General features: G+C 41.8%; 1 protein-coding gene across 1 annotated transcript in view; it reads right to left on the bottom strand.

Moving 5' to 3' along the window:
- The window catches only part of LOC124263420 (spliceosome-associated protein CWC15 homolog), a 41,641-nt gene extending 25,036 nt beyond the window's left edge, over positions 1–16,605 (bottom strand). Inside the window, exons 1-5 of the mRNA XM_046698052.1 lie at positions 16,473–16,605; positions 15,432–15,578; positions 14,074–14,177; positions 5,623–5,705; positions 2,775–2,873 (exon numbers count right to left, since the gene is read on the bottom strand). Of these exons, the coding sequence (XP_046554008.1) occupies positions 2,775–2,873; positions 5,623–5,705; positions 14,074–14,177; positions 15,432–15,562 (417 nt within the window). The 5' untranslated portion in view covers positions 15,563–15,578; positions 16,473–16,605. The remainder of the gene's footprint in view (positions 1–2,774; positions 2,874–5,622; positions 5,706–14,073; positions 14,178–15,431; positions 15,579–16,472) is intronic.
- Between the last annotated feature and the right edge of the window lie 6,277 nt (positions 16,606–22,882).

The following is a 22,882-nucleotide window of genomic DNA, read 5'->3' as shown; positions in this document are numbered from 1 at the left end:
GCACAGTTCTTGAAGACCACGTCATCATCCCACCTGTAACATAGGCAGCGTTCAGATACGTTCACACACTGTAGGGTTACCTGCCTTAGGGCTGCTGCTATGGTGGGCCAGGTCACAGTTTACATTTCAAAATATCATCCATGACCGTTCTCAAAATGATTGCTTTTAAAGAAGACAGGAGGTTCAGGATTAAATATGCACTAAGAAAATGCAACGAAATAACAAGTTTCAATGCTTCTTTTAAAGAAAGCAGAGGTCTAAAAGTATTCGGTTCCATCACAAATCCTGCAGCTATGCTGAAGTGTAGGATTAACCATACCTTCTTTTACTTTAAAATCTGCTACAGGTTTTTCTCCATCTTTATTAATGAGGGATTTTCACGGAGAATGTTCTCTGTTAGTTCTTTCCTCCCTCCTGTTTACGTTCAGATTCCTGGCAACAGATAGAAAAGTCACATTTGAATAAAACATGAAGACATTTCTCACAAGTCGACCGTAGCAACTTCACACAATACTCCTTTAATCATCAACACAAAACCTGTATGAAATAAGTGGCATCGTTCCCCACAATAATGCCACACAAGCCCTGTCTCGCACTCAAGCATGATGACTTAGCATGACATTAATGCCTTAAGTTAATTTGCATTTCATGTGACCCAACTTTTCTCTTGTTTGTAAACAAAAGCTTAATTCTGTTTTCAGGACACAGTGGCTTAATGCAAGTCTTCTGAATTAGCAGCTTTTAGCATTGTTTTGTACATTTCTATAGATAAGTAATTACAGTGTGACAGGGAGGTTTATGACAGACCATAGTTACTCATTAAAGTGACACACTATAAATCCAGATCGATGGGCATCGATAACAGCATCTTGGAACCAATTCAATTCAATTCAATATTTTTATTGTATGAAAGGCCATAGGCCCATATACAAAAGAGATACATCTTAACAATGGCATATATAATCAATTTTCCTAACTTATCAATTCTTTTCTTAACAAAATGCATTGTAGATAAATAGAGCAACTTTGTGTTGTTTTGGAGGTTCTTTGCTGGAAAGTAAGGAAGACAATAGATTAACGTTGATTTGAGATAAAGACAGTTCGCGGTAGATACTTATTTCTTAGATTTTCATATACAGGACAAATAAACATAAAATGGAATTAGGTCTTCAATAATAAAACAGAATGGACATAATCTTTGGGGTTTTTTCCATAGAAACATATCTTCCGCGGTTAATTAATAAATCATTAAGGCCTAATCTAAACCGTATAGAAGCATTACGCAATATTTCTGTATTGAAGGTGAGCAAGATAACACTCTGGCTCAAAACAACGACTTAAACTGATATGAATGGTATCTAGAACTTTCATTAATAGTTGAATGCCATTCCTGCTTAAACATATCAATAGCCAGCATACAAAACTGTTTAATAAACATATTTGCATTTACCAACTGTCTGTGATAACCAAATACAACCAAAACCATATCTAAATAGTAAAGGTGCGAATATGAGATGTCCGTTATTCTTTCCAAGATAATCAAGATGTAAAAGCATATTGAAAGCTTTTTAGGTAAACGATGTTCCAGGCATATTAATTATTTTACACCAATATTTTAAACAACGACAATAAGATGATATGTACAATGGGAACCTCCCACATTCACCATAAACCATAACATTTGGTGTTGACAAACCAACATTTAAAACTTTTACAGGCAAGCAAATGAATTTTTTTCTATGGTATAATACTCTTTAAAACCCCACATTTCAGATCCATACAGTAAAATCGGTTGTATCTGAGAGTCAAATAATTTGAAGTAAATAGTCGGTGGAACAAGACCGAGCATAGGAACAACAGAGTGAAGTTGTAAAAGAGCTTTCTTTGCTCTCCTCGCATGGTTAAGTACGAGGACTTATTCAGATTCAGAAACATAAAAATATATACAGTATATTGAATGGACTGGACAAGATGTGACAAACCACAACATGGCAGCTGTCTGTGGCAGAGTTACCATGCTGGCTAGCATCAAGAAATCAGGCAAGAATAGCGCTCAACAGTGACCTAGACACTTTTGTTTTTACTTTCATAGAAACAAATACAAAAACAGCTGCTTGGTCTGACAATCAATTACGATATGGCTGAAATATTGCCGGTGTGACTTAAAATCTTAACTCACTCACTCAACTCTATTTATTGTTGCATACATAAAGTTTCATCAATGTCTGTATTCATGTTTCTGAGTGTAAAATCTTTACAACTCATAAACTGACTGAAGACTTAGGGACTTCAGCTATTTGTAGTTACAGATACTAGTACCAAGCCAGTACAGATTTTTTAAGGATTGTAACTTTGCAGGCAAACTGGGCAAAAAAATGTTTTGTTTAAGATAGAGATTACTTAAAGAGGTACATCAACATGGCACGCAATTATGTTAAAGTAAGCCTCTTCCACCTGTTTGGTTCTGTCATCAATATGAATACAAGTCACATTGAGGTTTGAACAATGAGCAACATTGAAAACACTGACATGGCTTCAACAACATTTACATGAATTCTGAACTTTTGAAATCCCATCTGGCAGGATTTACTGGCAATTGCTGCTGGCATGCTGATGAATATGAGCCTGGGCAGGTTTAGGTAAAACCCTGTCAAGTGTTTGAATGTACCTGAAGTGTGGATAACATTATGAAACACAGAAACTGGTTTAAATGATAACCGCGTAAACCTGCTCTCTACACTTCCAGGCAACAATGATTTACAAACACATCTCACCATCTTGGCCCTCTCTGTTGCTCTCTCCTTCTTGATTTTGTTCAATTCTGCCAGAAGTTCTGCTGTGTCGTCTTCATCATCAGAATCATCATCATCATCCTGCCGAGATAAGACATACTGTGTGTGAAACTTCACAAACAACCTCTCCCTATCTTGTACTGATCGAACTCTGAGGACTACTCTGTCTATGATTGTAAGATACACAGATCGTCAGGGTGTGATACTACATCAGCTATCAGCAGGTGCTTGTGGTGAACAGTTGTGTCAGGGTGTGATGCATCAGCTATCAGCAGGTGCTTGTGGTGAACAGTTGTGTCAGGGTGTGATGCATCAGCTATCAGCAGGTGCTTGTGGTGAACAGTTGTGTCAGGGTGTGATGTGAGCTGTCAGGGTGTGGTGGACAGTTGTGTCAGGGGTGATACGTCAGCTATCAGCAGGTACTTGCGGTGAACAGTTGTGTCAGGGTGTGATATGTCAGCGATCAGCAGGTACTTGCGATGGACAGTTGTGTCAGGGTGTGATGCATCAGCTATCAGCAGGTGCTTATGGTGAACAGTTGTGTCAGGGTGTGATGCATCAGCTATCAGCAGGTGCTTGTGGTCAACAGTTGTTTCAGGGTGTGATGTGTGAGCTATCAGCAGGTGCTTGTGGTGGACAGTTGTGTCAGGGGGTGATATGGCAGCTATCAGCAGGTGCTTGTGGTGAACAGTTGTGTCAGGGTGTGATATGTCAGCTATCAGCAGGTACTTGTGGTGGACAGTTGTGTCAGGGTGTGATATGTGAGCTATCAGCAGGTGCTTGTGGTGAACAGTTGTGTCAGGGTGTGATGTGTGAGCTATCAGCAGGTGCTTGTGGTGGACAGTTGTGTCAGGGGGTGATATGTCAGCTATCAGCAGGTGATTGTGGTGAACAGTTGTGTCAGAGTGTGATATGTGAGCTATCAGCAGGTGCTTGTGGTGGACAGTTGTGTCAGGGTGTGATATGTCAGGTATCAGCAGGTGCTTGTGATGAACAGTTGTGTCAGGGTGTGATATGTCAGCCATCAGCAGGTGCTTGTGGTGGACAGTTGTGTCAGGGTGTGATATGTGAGCTATCAGCAGGTACTTGTGGTGAACAGTTTTGTCAGGGTGTGATATGTGAGCTATCAGCAGGTACTTGTGGTGAACAGTTGTGTCAGGGTGTGATATGTGAGCTATTAGCAGGTGCTTGTGGTGGACAGTTGTGTCAGGGTGTGATATGTGAGCCATCAGCAGGTACTTGTGGTGAACAGTTGTGTCAGGGTGTGATATGTCAGCCATCAGCAGGTGCTTGTGGTGAACAGTTGTGTCAGGGTGTGATGTATGAGCTATCAGCAGGTACTTGTGGTAAACAGTTGTGTCAGGGTGTGATGTATGAGCTATCAGTAGGTGCTTGTGGTGAACAGTTGTGTCAGGGTGTGATTTGTGAGCTATCAGCAGGTGCTTGTGGTGGACAGTTGTGTCAGGGTGTGATATGTGAGCTATCAGCAGGTGCTTGTGGTGGACAGTTGTGTCAGGGTGTGATATGTGAGCTATCAGCAGGTACTTGTGGTGAACAGTTGTGTCAGGGTGTGATATGTCAGCTATCAGCAGGTGCTTGTGGTGGACAGTTGTGTCAGGGTGTGATATGTGAGCTATCAGCAGGTGATTGTGGTGGACAGTTGTGTCAGGGGGTGATATGTGAGCTATCAGCAGGTGCTTGTGGTGGACAGGTGTGTCAGGGTGTGATATGTGAGCTATCAGCAGGTACTTGTGGTGAACAGTTGTGTCAGGGTGTGATATGTCAGCTATCAGCAGGTGCTTGTGGTTGACAGTTGTGTCAGGGTGTGATATGTGAGCTATCAGCAGGTGCTTGTGGAGGACAGTTGTGTCAGAGTGTGATATGTGAGCTATCAGCAGGTGCTTGTGGTGGACAGTTGTGTCAGGGGGTGATATGTCAGCTATCAGCAGGTGCTTGTGGTGAACAGTTGTGTCAGGGTGTGATATGTCAGCTATCAGCAGGTACTTGTGGTGAACAGTTGTGTCAGGGTGTGATGTGTGAGCTATCAGCAGGTACCTGTGGTCAACAGTTGTGATTCAGGCCTAGCAAGCAACGTGGGACAAGGCTGGCTGTACAACGTAATTACAACACACAGGTGACAGTCATCACTAATCTCTTCCAGACAGCAAGCTGTGCATACTGTGAATCTACTGACCAGAATTTGTTACAACAGGCCCTGCAGTAAGTTTGCTACTATGTTTTCATTCATAAACACAATGGCATATCATGCACATAAAATGTGACAAGACCAAAATTTGCAGAGCAGGTCTGATGGAACCCACCCGAACACCACTTTGTGCTTCCTGTGCACTGGGTATAAAAATGAGCTTCTTCAAATGATACTATTTGGCCAGGAACTGAAGAGACAGAGACATGTGTGTTTTTGGATTGTAGTTTAAAGGCCACAATGTATTTAGTGCTGTACCCATGTGTGTGTACATGGAATTTGGCTGTTGATAGCCTGGATAATCTTAAAAAGTAAAAGGTTACTATAATTTTTAAAAAACCAAAAGGTTACTATAGAAGTCTATGGGAAAACATTTGGTGTTGTATAACCTGGAAGTTGGTATGAACAAGGGAGATAATTCCATGGACATTCCTTGCAATATAGAAGCTGTCTCACCATAGAATTATCTCCCTTGTATACATGGTCAATAACAATCATTTACACATACATTAATGTGACAACAGACATAACAGCTATTAGAGTACAGTTTTTTCTTAGATATCAACAGCTCACTGTAAGGGTAATATCATCATTACACAGCAGCAGAGTTTCTAGAGCACTCACTTCATCATCCACTGGATCGTCAGCATCTAAGTTGGCGGCAGGAATCTGCTCCAGACGAGGACGCTTGCTGCTGCTGGATGATTCTGCAATGTAACAAATACTCTCACTGCCAACATACCAGTACTCCAGCAGTACCATACTCTCACTGCAAACATACCAGTACTCCAGTAGGACCATACTCTCACTGCAAACATACCAGTACTCCAGTAGGACCATACTCTCACTGCCAACATACCAGTACTCCAGTAGAACCATACTCTCACTGCCAACATACCAGTACTCCAGTAGGACCATACTCTCACTGCCAACATTCCAGTACTCCAGTGGAACCATGCTCTCACTGCCAACATTCCAGTACTCAAGTAGGACCATACTCTCACTGCCAACATACCAGTACTCCAGTGGGACCATACTCTCACTGCCAACATACCAGTACTCCAGTAGGACCATGCTCTCACTGCCAACATACCAGTACTCCAGTGGGACCATACTCTCACTGACAACATACCAGTACTCCAGTAGGACCATACTCTCACTACCAACATACCAGTACTCAGTAGGACCATACTCTCACTGCCAACATACCAGTACTCAAGTAGGACCATACTCTCACTACCAACATACCAGTACTCCAGTAGGACCATGCTTTCACTGACAACATACCAGTACTCAGTGGGACCATACTCTCACTACCAACATTCCAGTACTCAAGTAGGACCATACTCTCACTACCAACATGCGGTACTCAGTAGGACCATACTCTCACTGCCAACATACCAGTACTCAGTGGAACAATACTGTTGCTGCCAACATACCAGTACTCCAGTAGGACCATACTCTCACTGCCAACATACCAATTACTCCAGTAGGACGATGCTCTCACTGCCAACATTCCAGTACTCCAGTAGGACCATACTCTCACTGCAAACATACCAGTACTCCAGTGGGGCCATACTCTCACTGCCAACATACCAGTACTCCAGTAGGACCATACTCTCACTGTCAACATACCAGTACTCCAGTAGGACCATGCTCTCACTGCCAACATTCCAGTACTCCAGTAGGACCATACTCTCACTGCCAACATACCAGTACTCCAGTAGGACCATACTCTCACTACCAACATACCAGTACTCCAGTAGGACCATACTCTCACTGCCAACATACCAGTACTCAGTGGGACCATACTCTTACTGACAACATACCAGTACTCCAGAGTAGGACCATACTCTCACTACCAACATACCAGTACTCCAGTAGGACCATACTCTCACTGCCAACATACCAGTACTCAAGTGGGACCATACTCTTACTGACAACATACCAGTACTCCAGTGGGACCATACTCTCACTACCAACATACCAGTACTCCAGTAGGACCATACTCTTACTGACAACATACCAGTACTCCAGTGGGACCATACTCTTACTGACAACATACCAGTACTCAGTAGGACCATACTCTCACTACCAACATACCAGTTGCTCCAGTGGGACCATGCTCTTACTGACAACATACCAGTACTCCAGTGGGACCATACTCTTACTGACAACATACCAGTACTCAGTAGGACCATACTCTCACTACCAACAACTTATACCAGTACTCCAGTAGGACCATACTCTTACTGACAACATGCCAGTACTCAGTGGGACCATGCTTTTACTGACAACATACCAGTACTCCAGTAGGACCATGCTCTCACTACCAACATACCAGTACTCCAGTAGGACCATACTCTTACTGACAACATACCAGTACTCCAGTAGGACCATACTCTCACTACCAACATACCAGTACTCCAGTAGGACCATACTCTCACTGCCAACATACCAGTACTCAGTGGGACCATGCTCTCACTACCAACATACCAGTACTCCAGTGGGACCATACTCTTACTGACAACATACCAGTGCTCCAGTGGGACCATACTCTTACTGACAACATGCCAGTTACTCCAGTAGGACCATACTCTCACTACCAACATACCAGTACTCCAGTAGGACCATACTCTCACTGCCAACATACCAGTACTCAAGTGGGACCATACTCTTACTGACAACATACCAGTACTCCAGTGGGACCATACTCTCACTACCAACATACCAGTACTCAGTAGGACCATACTCTTACTGACAACATACCAGTACTCCAGTGGGGACCATACTACTCTTACTGACAACATGCCAGTACTCAAGTAGGACCATACTCTCACTGCCAACATACCAGTACTCCAGTAGGACCATGCTCTCACTGCCAACATACCAGTACTCCAGTGGGACCATACTCTCACTGCCAACATTCCAGTACTCCAGTGGGACCATACTCTTACTGACAACATACCAGTACTCAGTAGGGACCATACTCTCACTGCCAACATACCAGTACTCCAGTAGGACCATACTCTCACTGCCAACATACCAGTACTCCAGTAGGACCATACTCTCACTGCCAACATTCCAGTACTCAGTAGGACCATACTCTTACTGCCAACATACCAGTACTCCAGTAGGACCATGCACTCACTGCCAACATACCAATTCCTCAGTAGGACCAACATACTCTCACTGCCAACATTCCAGTACTCCAGTAGGACCATGCTCTCACTGACAACATACCAGTACTCCAGAAGGACCATGCTCTCACTGCCAACATTCCAGTACTCCAGTAGGACCATACTCTCACTGACAACATACCAGTACTCCAGTAGGGACCATACTCTCACTGACAACATACCAGTACTCCAGTAGGACCATACTCTCACTACCAACATACCAGAGGTACTCAGTAGGACCATACTTTCACTACCAACATACCAGTACTCCAGTAGGACCATACTCTCACTGCCAACATTCCAGTACTCCAGTAGGACCATACTCTCACTGACAACATACCAGTACTCCAGTAGGACCATGCTCTCACTGACAACATACCAGTACTCCAGTAGGACCATACTCTCACTACCAACATGCCAGTACTCCAGTAGGACCATACTCTCACTGCCAACATTCCAGTACTCCAGTGGGACCATACTCTTACTGACAACATACCAGTACTCCAGTAGGACCATGCTCTCACTGCCAACATACCAGTACTCAGTAGGACCATACTCTCACTGCCAACATTCCAGTACTCAGTAGGACCATACTCTCACTGACAACATACCAAGTACTCCAGTAGGACCATACTCTCACTACCAACATACCAGTACTCCAGTAGGACCATACTCTCACTGCCAACATACCAAGTACTCAGTGGGACCATCCTCTCACTACCAACATACCAGTACTCCAGTGGGACCATACTCACTGCCAACATACCAGTACTCAGTAGGACCATACTCTCACTGACAACATACCAGTACTCCAGTAGGACCATACTCTCACTACCAACATACCAGTACTCCAGTGGGACCATACTCTCACTACCAACATTCCAGTACTCCAGTAGGACCATACTCTCACTGCCAACATACCAGTACTCCAGTAGGGACCATGCTCTCACTGCCAACATTCCAGTACTCCAGTAGGACAATACTCTCACTGACAACATACCAGTACTCCAGTAGGACCATACTCTCTACCACCAACATACCAGTACTCCAGTAGGACCATACCTCACTGCCAACATACCAGTACTCCAGTAGGACCACACTCTCACTACCAACATACCAGTACTCCAGTAGGACCATACTTTCACTGACAACATACCAGTACTCCAGTGGGACCATACTCCTCACTACCAACATTCCAGTACTCCAGTAGGACCATACTCTCACTACCAACATACCAGTACTCCAGTAGGACCATACTTTCACTGACAACATACCAGTACTCCAGTAGGACCATACTCTCACTGCCAACATACCAGTACTCCAGTGGGACCATACTCTCACTACCAACATACCAATTACTCCAGTAGGACCATACTCTCACTGCCAACATACCAGTACTCCAGTAGGACCATACTCACTACCAACATACCAGTACTCCAGTAGGACCATACTCTCACTACCAACATACCAGTACTCCAGTAGGACCATACTCTCACTGCCAACATACCAGTACTCCAGTAGGACCATACTCACTACCAACATACCAGTACTCCAGTAGGACCATACTCTCACTACCATCATACCAGTACTCCAGTAGGACCATACTCTCACTACCAACATACCAGTACTCCAGTAGGACCATACTCTCCAACATACTAGCCAGTAGGACCATACCTCACTACCAACATACCAGTAGGACCATACTCTCACTACCAACATACCAGTACTCCAGTAGGACCATACTCTCACTGCCAACATACCAGTACTCCAGTAGGACCATACTCACTACCAACATACCAGTACCTCAGTAGGACCATACTCTCACTGCCAACATACCAGTACTCCAGTAGGACCATACTCTCACTGCCAACATACCAGTACTCCAGTAGGACCATACTCTCACTGCCAACATACCAGTACTCCAGTAGGACCATACTCTCACTGCCAACATACCAGTACTCCAGTAGGACCATACTCTCACTGCCAACATACCAGTACTCCAGTAGGACCATACTCTCACTGCCAACATACCAGTACTCCAGTAGGACCATACTCTCACTGCCAACATACCAGTACTCCAGTAGGACCATACTCTCACTGCCAACATACCAGTACTCCAGTGGGACCATACTCTCACTGCCAACATGCCAGTATAGTGGGACCATACTCTCACTGCCAACATACCAGTACTCCAGTAGGACCATACTCTCACTGCCAACATACCAGTACTCAGTAGGACCATACTCTCACTGCCAACATACCAATTACTCCAGTGGGACCATACTCTCACTGCCAACATACCAGTACTCCAGTAGGACCATACTCTCACTACCAACATACCAGTACTCAGTAGGACCATACTCTCACTACCAACATACCAGTACTCCAGTAGGACCATGCTCTCACTGCCAACATGCCAGTACTCCAGTAGGACCATGCTCTCACTGACAACATACCAGTATGCTCAGTGGGACCATACTCCTCACTACCAACATGCCAGTACTCAGTAGGACCATGCTCTCCTGCCAACATACCAATTACTCCAGTGGGACCATACTCTCGCTACCAACATACCAGTGCTCCAGTAGGACCATACTCTCACTGCCAACATACCAGTACTCCAGTAGGACCATGCTCTCACTGCCAACATGCCAGTACTCAGTAGGACCATACTCTCACTGCCAACATGCCAGTGCTGCTCAAGTAGGACCATGCTCTCACTGCAAACATACCAGTGCTCGAGTGGGACCATGCTCTCACTACCAACATGCCAGTACTCAGTGGGACCATGCTCTCACTGCCAACATGCCAATTACTCCAGTAGGACCATGCTCTCACTACCAACATACCAGTGCGACCATGCTCTCACTGCCAACATACCAGTACTCCAGTGGGACCATGCTCTCACTGCCAAGCATGCCAGTGCTCAGTGGGACCATGCTTTCACTGACAACATACCAGTGCTCAGTAGGACCATACTCTCACTGCCAACATGCCAGTACTCAGTAGGACCATACTCTCACTGCCAACATGTACCAGCGAGGTACTCAGTGGGACCATACTCTCACTACCAACATACCAGTACTCCAGTGGGACCATACTCTCACTGTCAACATACCAGTTACTCCAGTAGGACCATGCTCTCACTGCCAACATACCGAATTGCTCCAGGTGGGACCATACTCTCACTGCCAGCATACCAATTGCTCCAGTAAGGACCATGCTCTCACTGCCAACGTTCAGTACTCAGTAAGGACCATACTCTCACTGCCAACATTCGAGTACTCAGTAGGACCATACTCTCACTGCCAACATGCCAATTTGCTCCAGTAGGACCATGCTCTCCTGCCAACATACCAATTGCTCCAGTGGGACCATGCTCCTCACTACCAACATACCAGTACTCCAGTAGGGACCATACTCTCACTGCCAACATACCAGTACTCCAGTGGGACCATACTCTCACTACCAACATACCAGTACTCCAGTAGGACCATACTCTCACTGCCAACATACCAGTACTCCAGTGGGACCATACTCTCACTGCCAACATACCAGTACTCCAGTAGGACCATACTCTCACTGCCAACATACCAGTACTCCAGTGGGACCATACTCTCACTGCCAACATACCAGTACTCCAGTAGGACCATACTCTCCTTTACCAACATACCAGTACTCAGTAGGACCATACTCTCACTGCCAACATACCAGTACTCCAGTAGGACCATACTCTCACTGCCAACATACCAGTACTCCAGTGGGACCATACTCTCACTGCCAACATACCAGTACTCCAGTAGGACCATACTCTCACTGCCAACATACCAGTACTCCAGTGGGACCATACTCTCACTGCCAACATACCAGTACTCCAGTAGGACCATACTCTCACTACCAACATACCAGTACTCCAGTAGGACCATACTCTCACTGCCAACATACCAGTACTCCAGTGGGACCATACTCTCACTGCCAACATACCAGTACTCAGTAGGACCATACTCTCACTGCCAACATACCAGTACTCCAGTAGGACCATACTCTCACTGCCAACATACCAGTACTCCAGTAGGACCATACTCTCACTGCCAACATACCAGTACTCCAGTAGGACCATACTCTCACTGCCAACATACCAGTACTCCAGTGGGACCATACTCTCACTACCAACATACCAGTACTCCAGTAGGACCATACTCTCACTGCCAACATACCAGTTGCTCCAGGTAGAACCATACTCTCACTACCAACATACCAGTACTCCAGTGGGACCATACTCTCACTACCAACATACCAGTACTCCAGTAGGACCATACTCTCACTGCCAACATACCAGTACTCCAGTGGGACCATACTCTCACTACCAACATACCAGTACTCCAGTAGGACCATACTCTCACTGCCAACATACCAGTACTCCAGTAGGACCATACTCTCACTACCAACATACCAGCAATACTCCAGTAGGACCATACTCTCACTGCCAACATACCAGTACTCCAGTGGGACCATACTCTCACTGCCAACATACCAGTACTCCAGTAGGACCATACTCTCACTGTCAACATACCAGTACTCCAGTAGGACCATACTCTCACTGTCAACATACCAGTACTCCAGTAGGACCATACTCTCACTGCCAACATACCAGTTTACTCAGAAGGACTATGCTCTCACTGCCAACATACCAGTACTCCAGTAGGACCATACTCTCACTACCAACATACCAGTACTCAGTAGGACCATACTCTCACTGTCAACATACCAGTACTCCAGTAGGACCATACTCTCACTGTCAACATACCAAGTACTCCAGTAGGACCATACTCTCACTGCCAACATACCAATTGCTCCAGTAGGACCATGCTCTCACTGCCAACATGCGCCCCAGTACTCCAGAAGGACTATACTCTCACTGCCAACATACCAACAGAAGGACTATACTCTCACTGTCAACATTCTAGTACTCCAGTGGGACCATACTCTCACTACCAACATACCAGTACTCCAGTAGGACCATACTCTCACTGCCAACATACCAGTTACTCCAGTAGGACCATGCTCTCACTGCCAACATACCAGTACTCCAGTAGGACCATACTCTCACTGCCAACATACCAGTACTCCAGTGGGACCATACTCTCACTACCAACATACCAGTACTCCAGTAGGACCATACTCTCACTACCAACATACCAGTACTCCAGTGGGACCATACTCTCACTGCCAACATACCAGTACTCCAGTAGGACCATACTCTCACTGCCAACATACCAGTACTCCAGTAGGACCATACTCTCACTGCCAACATACCAGTACTCCAGTAGGACCATACTCTCACTGCCAACATACCAGTACTCCAGTAGGACCATACTCTCACTGCCAACATACCAGTACTCCAGTGGGACCATACTCTCACTACCAACATACCAGTACTCCAGTAGGACCATACTCTCACTGCCAACATACCAGTACTCCAGTAGGACCATACTCTCACTGCCAACATACCAGTACTCCAGTAGGACCATACTCTCACTGCCAACATACCAGTACTCAGTAGGACCATACTCTCACTGCCAACATACCAGTACTCCAGTAGGACCATACTCTCACTGCCAACATACCAGTACTCCAGTAGGACCATACTCTCATTGCCAACATACCAGTACTGACCAATAGTTTAGCATCATGTCTGACCCTTGTCAGATGCTTCAATGACAGGTCACCCTATGTTTTAAGTTTGTTTGAAAACTTGGAATACCACGATTCATGAACAGCTTCAAGAAAAGACTCAGACAAAGTCTATTTAGGTACATCGACTTTACAACAATCTTAGCACTAAGACAGCATTGTGAGTCTGTCACCTGGCCTGTCAATGTGATGCTTGACTTACCCCTGTTCCTGTCTCTCTTTTCCCGGGCAGATCGCTCTCTGTCATCGAGTTCACGGCGGAAGTCACGCCTGCTTGTTTCCTCTGTAGTTCCTTGACCTTCTTGTCTGGAAAACAGAAAAATGGAACAAAAATAAAAAACAGTTTGTACGTAAGAGCACATTTGCCTGATTGACATCTATAACATGTAGTACTATAAGTTTAGTGTAACTGTGACCTCTTCCCAAGTAATATTTCTGTTTCATATTGTGAATTTATACAAAAGTTTTTGGCACATTGTTATGTGTAAAATTTGGATTGTAAAATCTGCTCAATAAACAAACACTTTAAGGTTTTTGCACACTCTAGGTTTTGACATAATTAGACTATGTACCACCACTGCCCTTAACAGAGCTCAAAGTAAAGGAAGTAACATGCATAAGGTGCTTGGTGATATGAAAACCAGATGCACAAGCCTCATCCCATACATTTATCAGTGTTGAAACAGTGTTATACAAGTGCATGCTGCCAGTGTCATTTAAATAAATGACACATTGCTGTAAAACATATGGAACATCATGTGCATATAGCCATGATAACCTTGAAGCACCCCGATGATGTCAAGCCTAAGTAAGACTAAGAGAGCATGATAAATTAAAAAGTAACCCTAAGTAAGACTAAGAGAGCGGGGATTACTGATGAAGTATGGCCTAAGTAAGAATAATATACTGAGTTTGTTCAATACTGTATTTTAGTGGACGAGTAAGGCTTAGTCATACACATGCTTAAGTTTTCACTTTACATGCAGTGGGGGCACGTTGGCGTTAATATAAGTTGCATTTTTCACAATAGGTTGAAATTGTAATAATAATAATAATGATATAATACACAAACTTTGTGTAGCACCCTATATGATTTAGAAACTAAAACACTCTAAGGCACTTTACAGAAAGAAGTCACAATTGCTACTGAGTGTAGGCTGATTAAACATGTTAAATAAAAGGGTTTTTATGCCCTTCTTAAATATGTCATATGATGTTGAGTTTCTCAGGGTAGATGGTAGATCGTTCTACAGTGTTGCTGCAAACTGCGCATGTTCTATATACAAAATGTAGTCAAACTGAGCCCTGAATAAATATTGATATTGCACCTTGAAAACTGAAAATATGCCTGAAATATTCTATGACAGCTACGGCAACATCATATCTCTCAGTCCACAAACATAACACGTTTCATCAATTCCATCCATTATATTCTCGGAAATATATTCAATTTCAACATTCAACATTTCAGTGGTTCAATAGGAATTCAATTTGATAAAAGCAGGTCAAACAAGAAGATAATCTGTTTAACAGAGATGTACTGGTGTTTCTTTCACTCACCTGTACTTAAGCTTGGTGTGAGATGGTAAATCTCGACTAGAGTACTGCTTAGACAAAGCACTCAGGTCACCTTCACCTTTACCCCGTCCACCACGGGCCGTATCCCATGTAGGTCTGGCAGCTGTTGTCATGGTTACTAAATATGCTCTGCAAAAGAAAATCCTTGATTCTTATCTTCAACTGTTTAATAATGAAGCTGCTCCTCTAAGACATTTTTTGATTAAAATGTGTCATCGCAGGCCCCATTTTATCCTGATCCAATCAAGAAAATGAAAAAATATAATAAAAAAGCAAAACAATTGAACTAACTTAGTGTCATGGTTTCAGAATCATTGAGTGTTTATGACATAGATTCTACACAGGATTTTTTATGCATTACAATTATTTAACACGATTCAAACTCCCAATACAATAATTATGTATAAGATGGAAAAGATTCAGATTGAATGAATGGGTTTTATTGATACTTTGACTACACATAATTCATGAACACTTCTGACATGACAGAAATAATTTGTGATGTACTGATGGTAACAACTTGAATGTATAATGCACAGATTCAACGTCATTGTCAATGCAACTTATTTGTGGGTTTTCCAAATAGTCAAATACAAAAGTTAATGAGTGATTCAACTTATGACAAATATGCCTGTTTACTTTATCTTCCACTACATATGGTATGATAAACAACCTGATTTATTTAATCCTGACAGAGATACATACATGGTTCTGTAAATGGTGCGATTTACATTTGGATGTAGCCTAATTCTAACTAGGTGTTCCAAACGTTAACTACCAGCAGTCGAAATAGTGTATACAGAACACTTTTCTGCTCATACCATGAGCAGACATACCAAAATGTGTATGTACACACTTGGCAAGATCACCGGGTAATTTCGTGGCAAGATGTGTGTATGCGCGAAATCCGAAGGACTTGGAAAGGAATTCTGAACACGAAACACTGGGTGTGTATGGTACAAATACATAAATATACGTGGTATTAAAACTGTCCAAATGTTTCAATCTAGAAATCATTCATACCTGTTCCCAAGAGATTAAAACGTCCCCACATAAGAGACAGAAACTTCGTGGTATTACTTCTTGTTGATGTTCCACACGCTCACAGGGCAGCCATTTTCTCCTCTCAAGGAAAACTGTTATCTTCAAGACTAGTTCTATTTCTATATCATTTTATCGTTCTCTGGTGAACTTATTGTTATAATTCTGAAAGGGAAAAGATAAATGCATAATATAAAACATGCAGTGTGTAACTGTGACATTTACATGAAACCAAGGGAAAAAAGGGTTCTTTAATCTCTATACGGATTTTTTGTTTCTTAGATCTTTAAATTATCATGTAAATTTCCTTGAATGAAAATGACTTGTAAAGACATTCTGGAATTTATTAAACAACATTTCAACTAGAAGAGCACAATAAGTATATTCATATTAAAAGTGTCAAGGAAAATGTTGCTTCCCCTCAGATGTATGTATGGATCCAAACATTTTAGTCAAAGTCACAATTGACATTTTTAAGTCCAGACTTAAAACCCACCTTTTCTCAGTATATTATGTATAACTTCATCTGTAAATACTCCAGTGTAAATATTCTGTAGCGCTTTGAGCATGCCTTAGGGTGTGGAAGGGGGCGCATTATAAATATGCATTTATTATGATTATTATTATGATTATTATTATTATTATTATAAAGCAGTTCGGAACACTCGATACTGAAGTATTTTTTCCGTTGGATTTTGTCACTGTCTACATGAGCTGTTTTGAGAAAGAAAGTTGTCAAGAGAATGATATTTAATGCCACTTTCCCCTTCTGAAGAAAACATTAGATCTACTCCATAGAATCAGTCCTATTTCATGTACACTCACTCACAATGGCCGCATGTAACAGTGTGGAGCTGTTGCAGGGAGAGCAAAGGTCACAACTATCGCTGTGCGGAGCTTGTGTTGTGACGTCACTAAATAATGCCATTAGACGTCACAGACTTACAAATGACGTCATGACAACTTGGGTCTTTTCCGAAAATCAAATGTTGATTGTTCAGTCATAACAGCAAACCCTCGAAGAAAATAAGCAAATGTAAAATACATCAGGTTAGAGTATTCAAAGTCGCAAGTCGTGACACATATACCCCTCGTTGGCGCAGGCTGGTACCCGCGACGATACCGGAAGTGTAACTAAGGTGTCATGCCCTCGGAAGGTCGCTTTGAACACGTCATGGCATGGCGAGTACTGACAGTTAACACCCACTTTACAGTAAACTGTTAATAATACAATAAGCCCAATATCGCGTCATCGTATTTCTAGTGATATTAGTGGTTAGTGGTTTATTGATAATCCACTATGGACATAAACTTTACTTGATTGTGATTGATTAAACAGAGGTAAACTACATGTACATGTAAATCTTCTCTGCTGAATTCAGGAAATTTGACCGCTGCATCTCTGCGCAATCAAATATCATAGAATAGTAGTTCTTTCATTGTTGAGTTTCTATTTTATAAGGGTTACATGATGGCAGTGAAATAATATTTGGGTTATATATGGAGCTGTACGACTTCGTGATGGTGACGTGGGTTGAAGAACCAAACCTCGCAAGACGTGCCTAGTTTTCTTGCGAGTACCAACTTGATGTTACCTTGCTGTACTACATTACTTACAGGCCTGGGATATGTTAGTGAATTTCGAAGTTTTACAGTGTAAAAAATAATACTTGACCATATTTGGTTTAAAGGCTGTTGGCGGTGATTCCGTTATCAACAAACCGACATAAACACTGGAATCAACACACTATGCTTATGTCCTAATTATTAGCTATCATTTCAACTCGGCTGTAATGTGTTAATTAAAGACAGCAATGTCATATTTACAATCTACGCCATTCCAATGTTGACAGCTCGGAGCTTACATCATTAATTCTCTCGCGGGACATCCTCCGTAATTCCTCATTTAGACTCAGACATAAAATGATCTTATTCAAACAATATATATCTATTAAATAAAACCCCCACAAATAACGCCCAAAACAATTCTTAATTTTCAGGTGTTTTTTTTTTCATTTTCAGAGCTGGGGCCTTCTACATTAGCCAAATCATTATATAGTCTTGTGTTGTGAGTCCTATCTAATGCATTCGCTAGAGTCCGGAAGACAGACTATTCCTCTCTGTTGGAATGCTATTCTATGATTATAAAGAATGTTTGAATGATTGCGAATACTTTTATGAATTCCTAAAATCATAAGAGTAATATATGACACACAAAATATATTTTGTACATTTCAAATTATTAAATAATGCAGTCATTATTTTCAAACGATACATGTGTGTCTTCAAGTGTAATTTATCTGCTGTAAATTTGCTGTGAAAATAGGCCCTAAATTTCAAAGAAATATTTGTTGGATTAAAAGTCTCCGAAAGCAAAGTTTCTGATCTAGATCTTGACTTCTGTGTAGCTTTTTCTAATGAGGAATAGAATACATGCTTAAACTCTGGACCTGCGGAATATATACTGTATGCCGTATTTCTCCCATCCGATGCCGATCTCAAATACAAGCCGGCCTCAAAGTGAAGCCCCGTCAGTCCAAAATATATAATAATATAGTAACATAGAAGTTTGGCCTATAGGAAACACCGAAAGGGGAGTTATCCTAAATGGTAAATATATGGGCGTAACTGCGGGCTCATCAATACAAGATGTGTTCAAATATGGTACTTGTAAAAACTGAGTTACTTCAAATTATATTTTCAGTTTCAAAATTTCATTAATCTCTGTCAGAACAAACAGTTATTGTGAAGATGTTCCTGTAAAGTACGGAAACTGTGGACAGATTGGTTTCGTAAAAATGTGTATAGGTTGGATAGGTTGTCCTCTTAAAACACTCATCGGAATAAAGTTGTTTACTTTGCTTTTAATAGATCTCTCTCTCCAAATTATTGTACATAATGTAACAACAGAATATACCAATTACAACTGTATTTAATTAAAGACCGGATGTGATTAAACGGACACCTTAATGACTCATGTAATGAATCATGTAATATGTCGAAATGATAACTGATTGAAAATATCCGCAAAAAAACATTTGATGACTTCATCTAACATGGTAAGCATGTCTGCTCAAGAAATATACATGGTATTACATTATTTAAGTCTATGGCACAAGTCGTGGATGATGTCTACCATGGAAGCCAAGTATTCAAAGGTAACGGTAACCACGATGACAAGGCTACAGTAAACCTACATATTTCCCCAGTTTAGATGGTTAACCTACTTCACAGGTCTGGAGGCTTCTCTGTTTTTACCGCTGATAATACTCTTATCCCAGTAGACTGTTTCTACTAACAGGCCAATGATGGCGGGATGGTGGGATAATGATGAATTGTCTGTTTCCCCCAGATGTGAAATATAGGCCTGTTCTGTTACGTCAATCACGAAATACAGGTGCGTGCAATACACATGAACGCGCGTCTCGTGCAAATCTGTCGTCCCGGCCCAGCTGGTGAGCAGTGAAGAGAACAGTGAGCGGTGCCACTAGCACTTTAATGTGTTTCTACCTTTTCTTATTCATCTATCAACACTCTTTTTGCAATTTCAGTACCATAACGGACGGAAACATTTTTCTTCGATTATGTCTTCACAAATCTGTTTTGGAAAAAAATAGAAGCATACGCTTCTGCGATCTATTAATTTTCCGCTCAGACAGAGTGCACTTGTCGTTCGTGTGTATATAAGCTGAAATCAACAACATATGGCTTTAGTCTGTATTCTAACGATGATACATCTCTAGCGTATCTACAATGTGTATCAGGAAGTTCTGATTATGTAAGGCGATGTTCATTAAGATACTCAGAAACTCTGGTTCATGTAATTTGAGATCAAAAGATGAAAACTTGTGATAAAAAATATACGTACATAAATCTTCACCTCTTTCTTATTGGACCGAATGAAGGTGATATGTATAATTAAACGGAAAACGTTTGATGTTAATTACAGTCATACATAGGTAATAGTATATAGGTAAAATTGATTATTTTATATACGTGTTATCAAATACTATTTGAGTATTTGATAGTAACAATATAATGTTTTATTGCATGGAACATAATTATATTTAACATGTTGAAACGTATTGGCAATAAAGATATGATTTTAAAAAAATGAACTATAGTAAGGAGAATGGTATTTGTACACATACTGAAACCTATGTTGTATATCCTGCATGTGTGTTATTACTCTCATCGGGGGAAATTATTAAAATCATGCATAAATTATGTTTATATAATTGATCTGTTTGATTGGCGTTTAGAAGTTGGTGACTAATAAGAAAGTAAGATTGTTTATGGATAACAAATTCTTTTATTATATATGATGCGACGTTTCGGTATGGATTCTTATACCGTTGTCAAGCAAGAGTGAAGTATTACAGCACAGAACAGACTTATATACATGAACAGGGATTAAGTAATAACAACATGTAGGAATGAATCAAGGGGATTAACAACAACAACAAGGCACGGTGGTAATAATGTAGTGACAATAGGAGGAAGCCAATGGTCCTAGAGGCAGAATCAAAATATACATGGCTGATGAGATTAATTAGCAATGATAGCTGGAGTGCTCTTATCTGTTGTTTTTATCAGTTCATTGTATACAGAAGGGATGAGATATCCCTGGTCTCTGTTGATTGAGGGCTTGTGTCTCCGGATTTGAACTGCTTCTGCAAGTTTTCTTTTGGTGAAGTCCTGGTGGTTTTTCGATAATATTTCTACATTGTCCCAAATTATGTTCTGATTGGGACAGTTGATGATGTGGTCTGATGGTGCTGATTTTCTGTCAGATTTAGTGGTAGATGATAAGTGTTCTTTGATTCTGATATTTATGGGCTGGGAGGTTTCGCCTACATAGGCCTCGAGAACCAAAACTGGCATTATCTCCACCCTCACCAGACGAGCCATCAACCTCTCCTCCACCAGTCCCACTACAGAAATACAGCACCTCCGCCATGTTTTCACCAAGTTCAACCACTACCCGTCAAAGCTAGTCGATGAAATTGTCAGCTCCTCACTCCACCCAACAAGAAAACCGGCCTCCAACAAACCTGAACCAGCACCTATTCGTATCTCCCTCCCCTTCATAGGGAAGACCTCCCACCACATCAGCCGTCTCCTGAAGCGACAAGCAGGCATCGAAACCTACTTTCCCAGCTCTACACCACTGAAAACCTTACTGAAAGCTAATGGCAGGAACACCTCTAACGACAACATCAACCCAAAGGTGTTGTCTATAAAATCAACGGTGACTATGGCGAGGCCTATGTAGGCGAAACCTCCCAGCCCATAAATATCAGAATCAAAGAACACTTATCATCTACCACTAAATCTGACAGAAAATCAGCACTATCAGACCACATCATCAACTGTCCCAATCACAACATAATTTGGGACAATGTAGAAATATTATCGAAAAACCACCAGGACTTCACCAAAAGAAAACTTGCAGAAGCAGTTCAAATCCGGAGACACAAGCCCTCAATCAACAGAGACCAGGGATATCTCATCCCTTCTGTATACAATGAACTGATAAAAACAACAGGTTAGAGCACTCCAGCTATCATTGCTAATTAATCTCATCAGCCATGTATATTTTGTTTCTGCCTCTAGGACCATTGGCTTCCTCCTATTGTCACTACATTATTACCACCGTGCCTTGTTGTTGTTGTTAATCCCCTTGATTCCTACCTACATGTTGTTATTACTTAATCCCTGTTCATGTATATAAGTCTGTTCTGTGCTGTAATACTTCACTCTTGCTTGACAACGGTATAAGAATCCATACCGAAACGTCGCATCATATATAATAAAAGAAGTTGTTATCCATAAACAATCTTACTTTCTTGTTTATATAATTGCAGTGGTATCTCATCTGCCCCACATTATAAAGCAATACAATATATAACATCGACGTATCAACAAGAAATTATATCTCAATTCAAATGAATAACATGACAATTACCCTGCCACTCCGGGTTCTCAGTGTTCACAGGCGGCTAAAACAAACTATTTCACTCTTTCACATAACATGATTCTTTCAAAAGCATTCAATAATACTTTTTATGTAATTTCATACTTTAATTAGGAAATGTAAAGGCGTTTTTACATGGACCTTCATTTTTTAATTTTTGTTTTTGTTATTAGGAAAATCTTATTTCACTTTATTAATGGTCGTCTTATTTCCGTATTCGAGATGTAGCAAGCACGAGGATGACGCTCTGGGAGAATGCAAGTTCTCCTTAGAACCCACAAAGCGTTCCCATTAGACTTGGCTGTAATATCATCTGAGTTGATTCATCTGTCTCAAACATAAAAGTGCCAGCAATCAAACTGAAATGCTCAATATGTCAAGATTTAAAACGATGAAAAGAATTGGTAAGCAACGC

Source organism: Haliotis rubra, unplaced genomic scaffold, assembly GCF_003918875.1.
Source record: "Haliotis rubra isolate DU_JTF1 unplaced genomic scaffold, ASM391887v1 Scf880, whole genome shotgun sequence".
Classification (NCBI taxonomy): domain Eukaryota; kingdom Metazoa; phylum Mollusca; class Gastropoda; order Lepetellida; family Haliotidae; genus Haliotis; species Haliotis rubra.
Note: the sequence above shows the minus strand (reverse complement) of the source record. Positions and strands in the feature narration are given on the sequence as shown.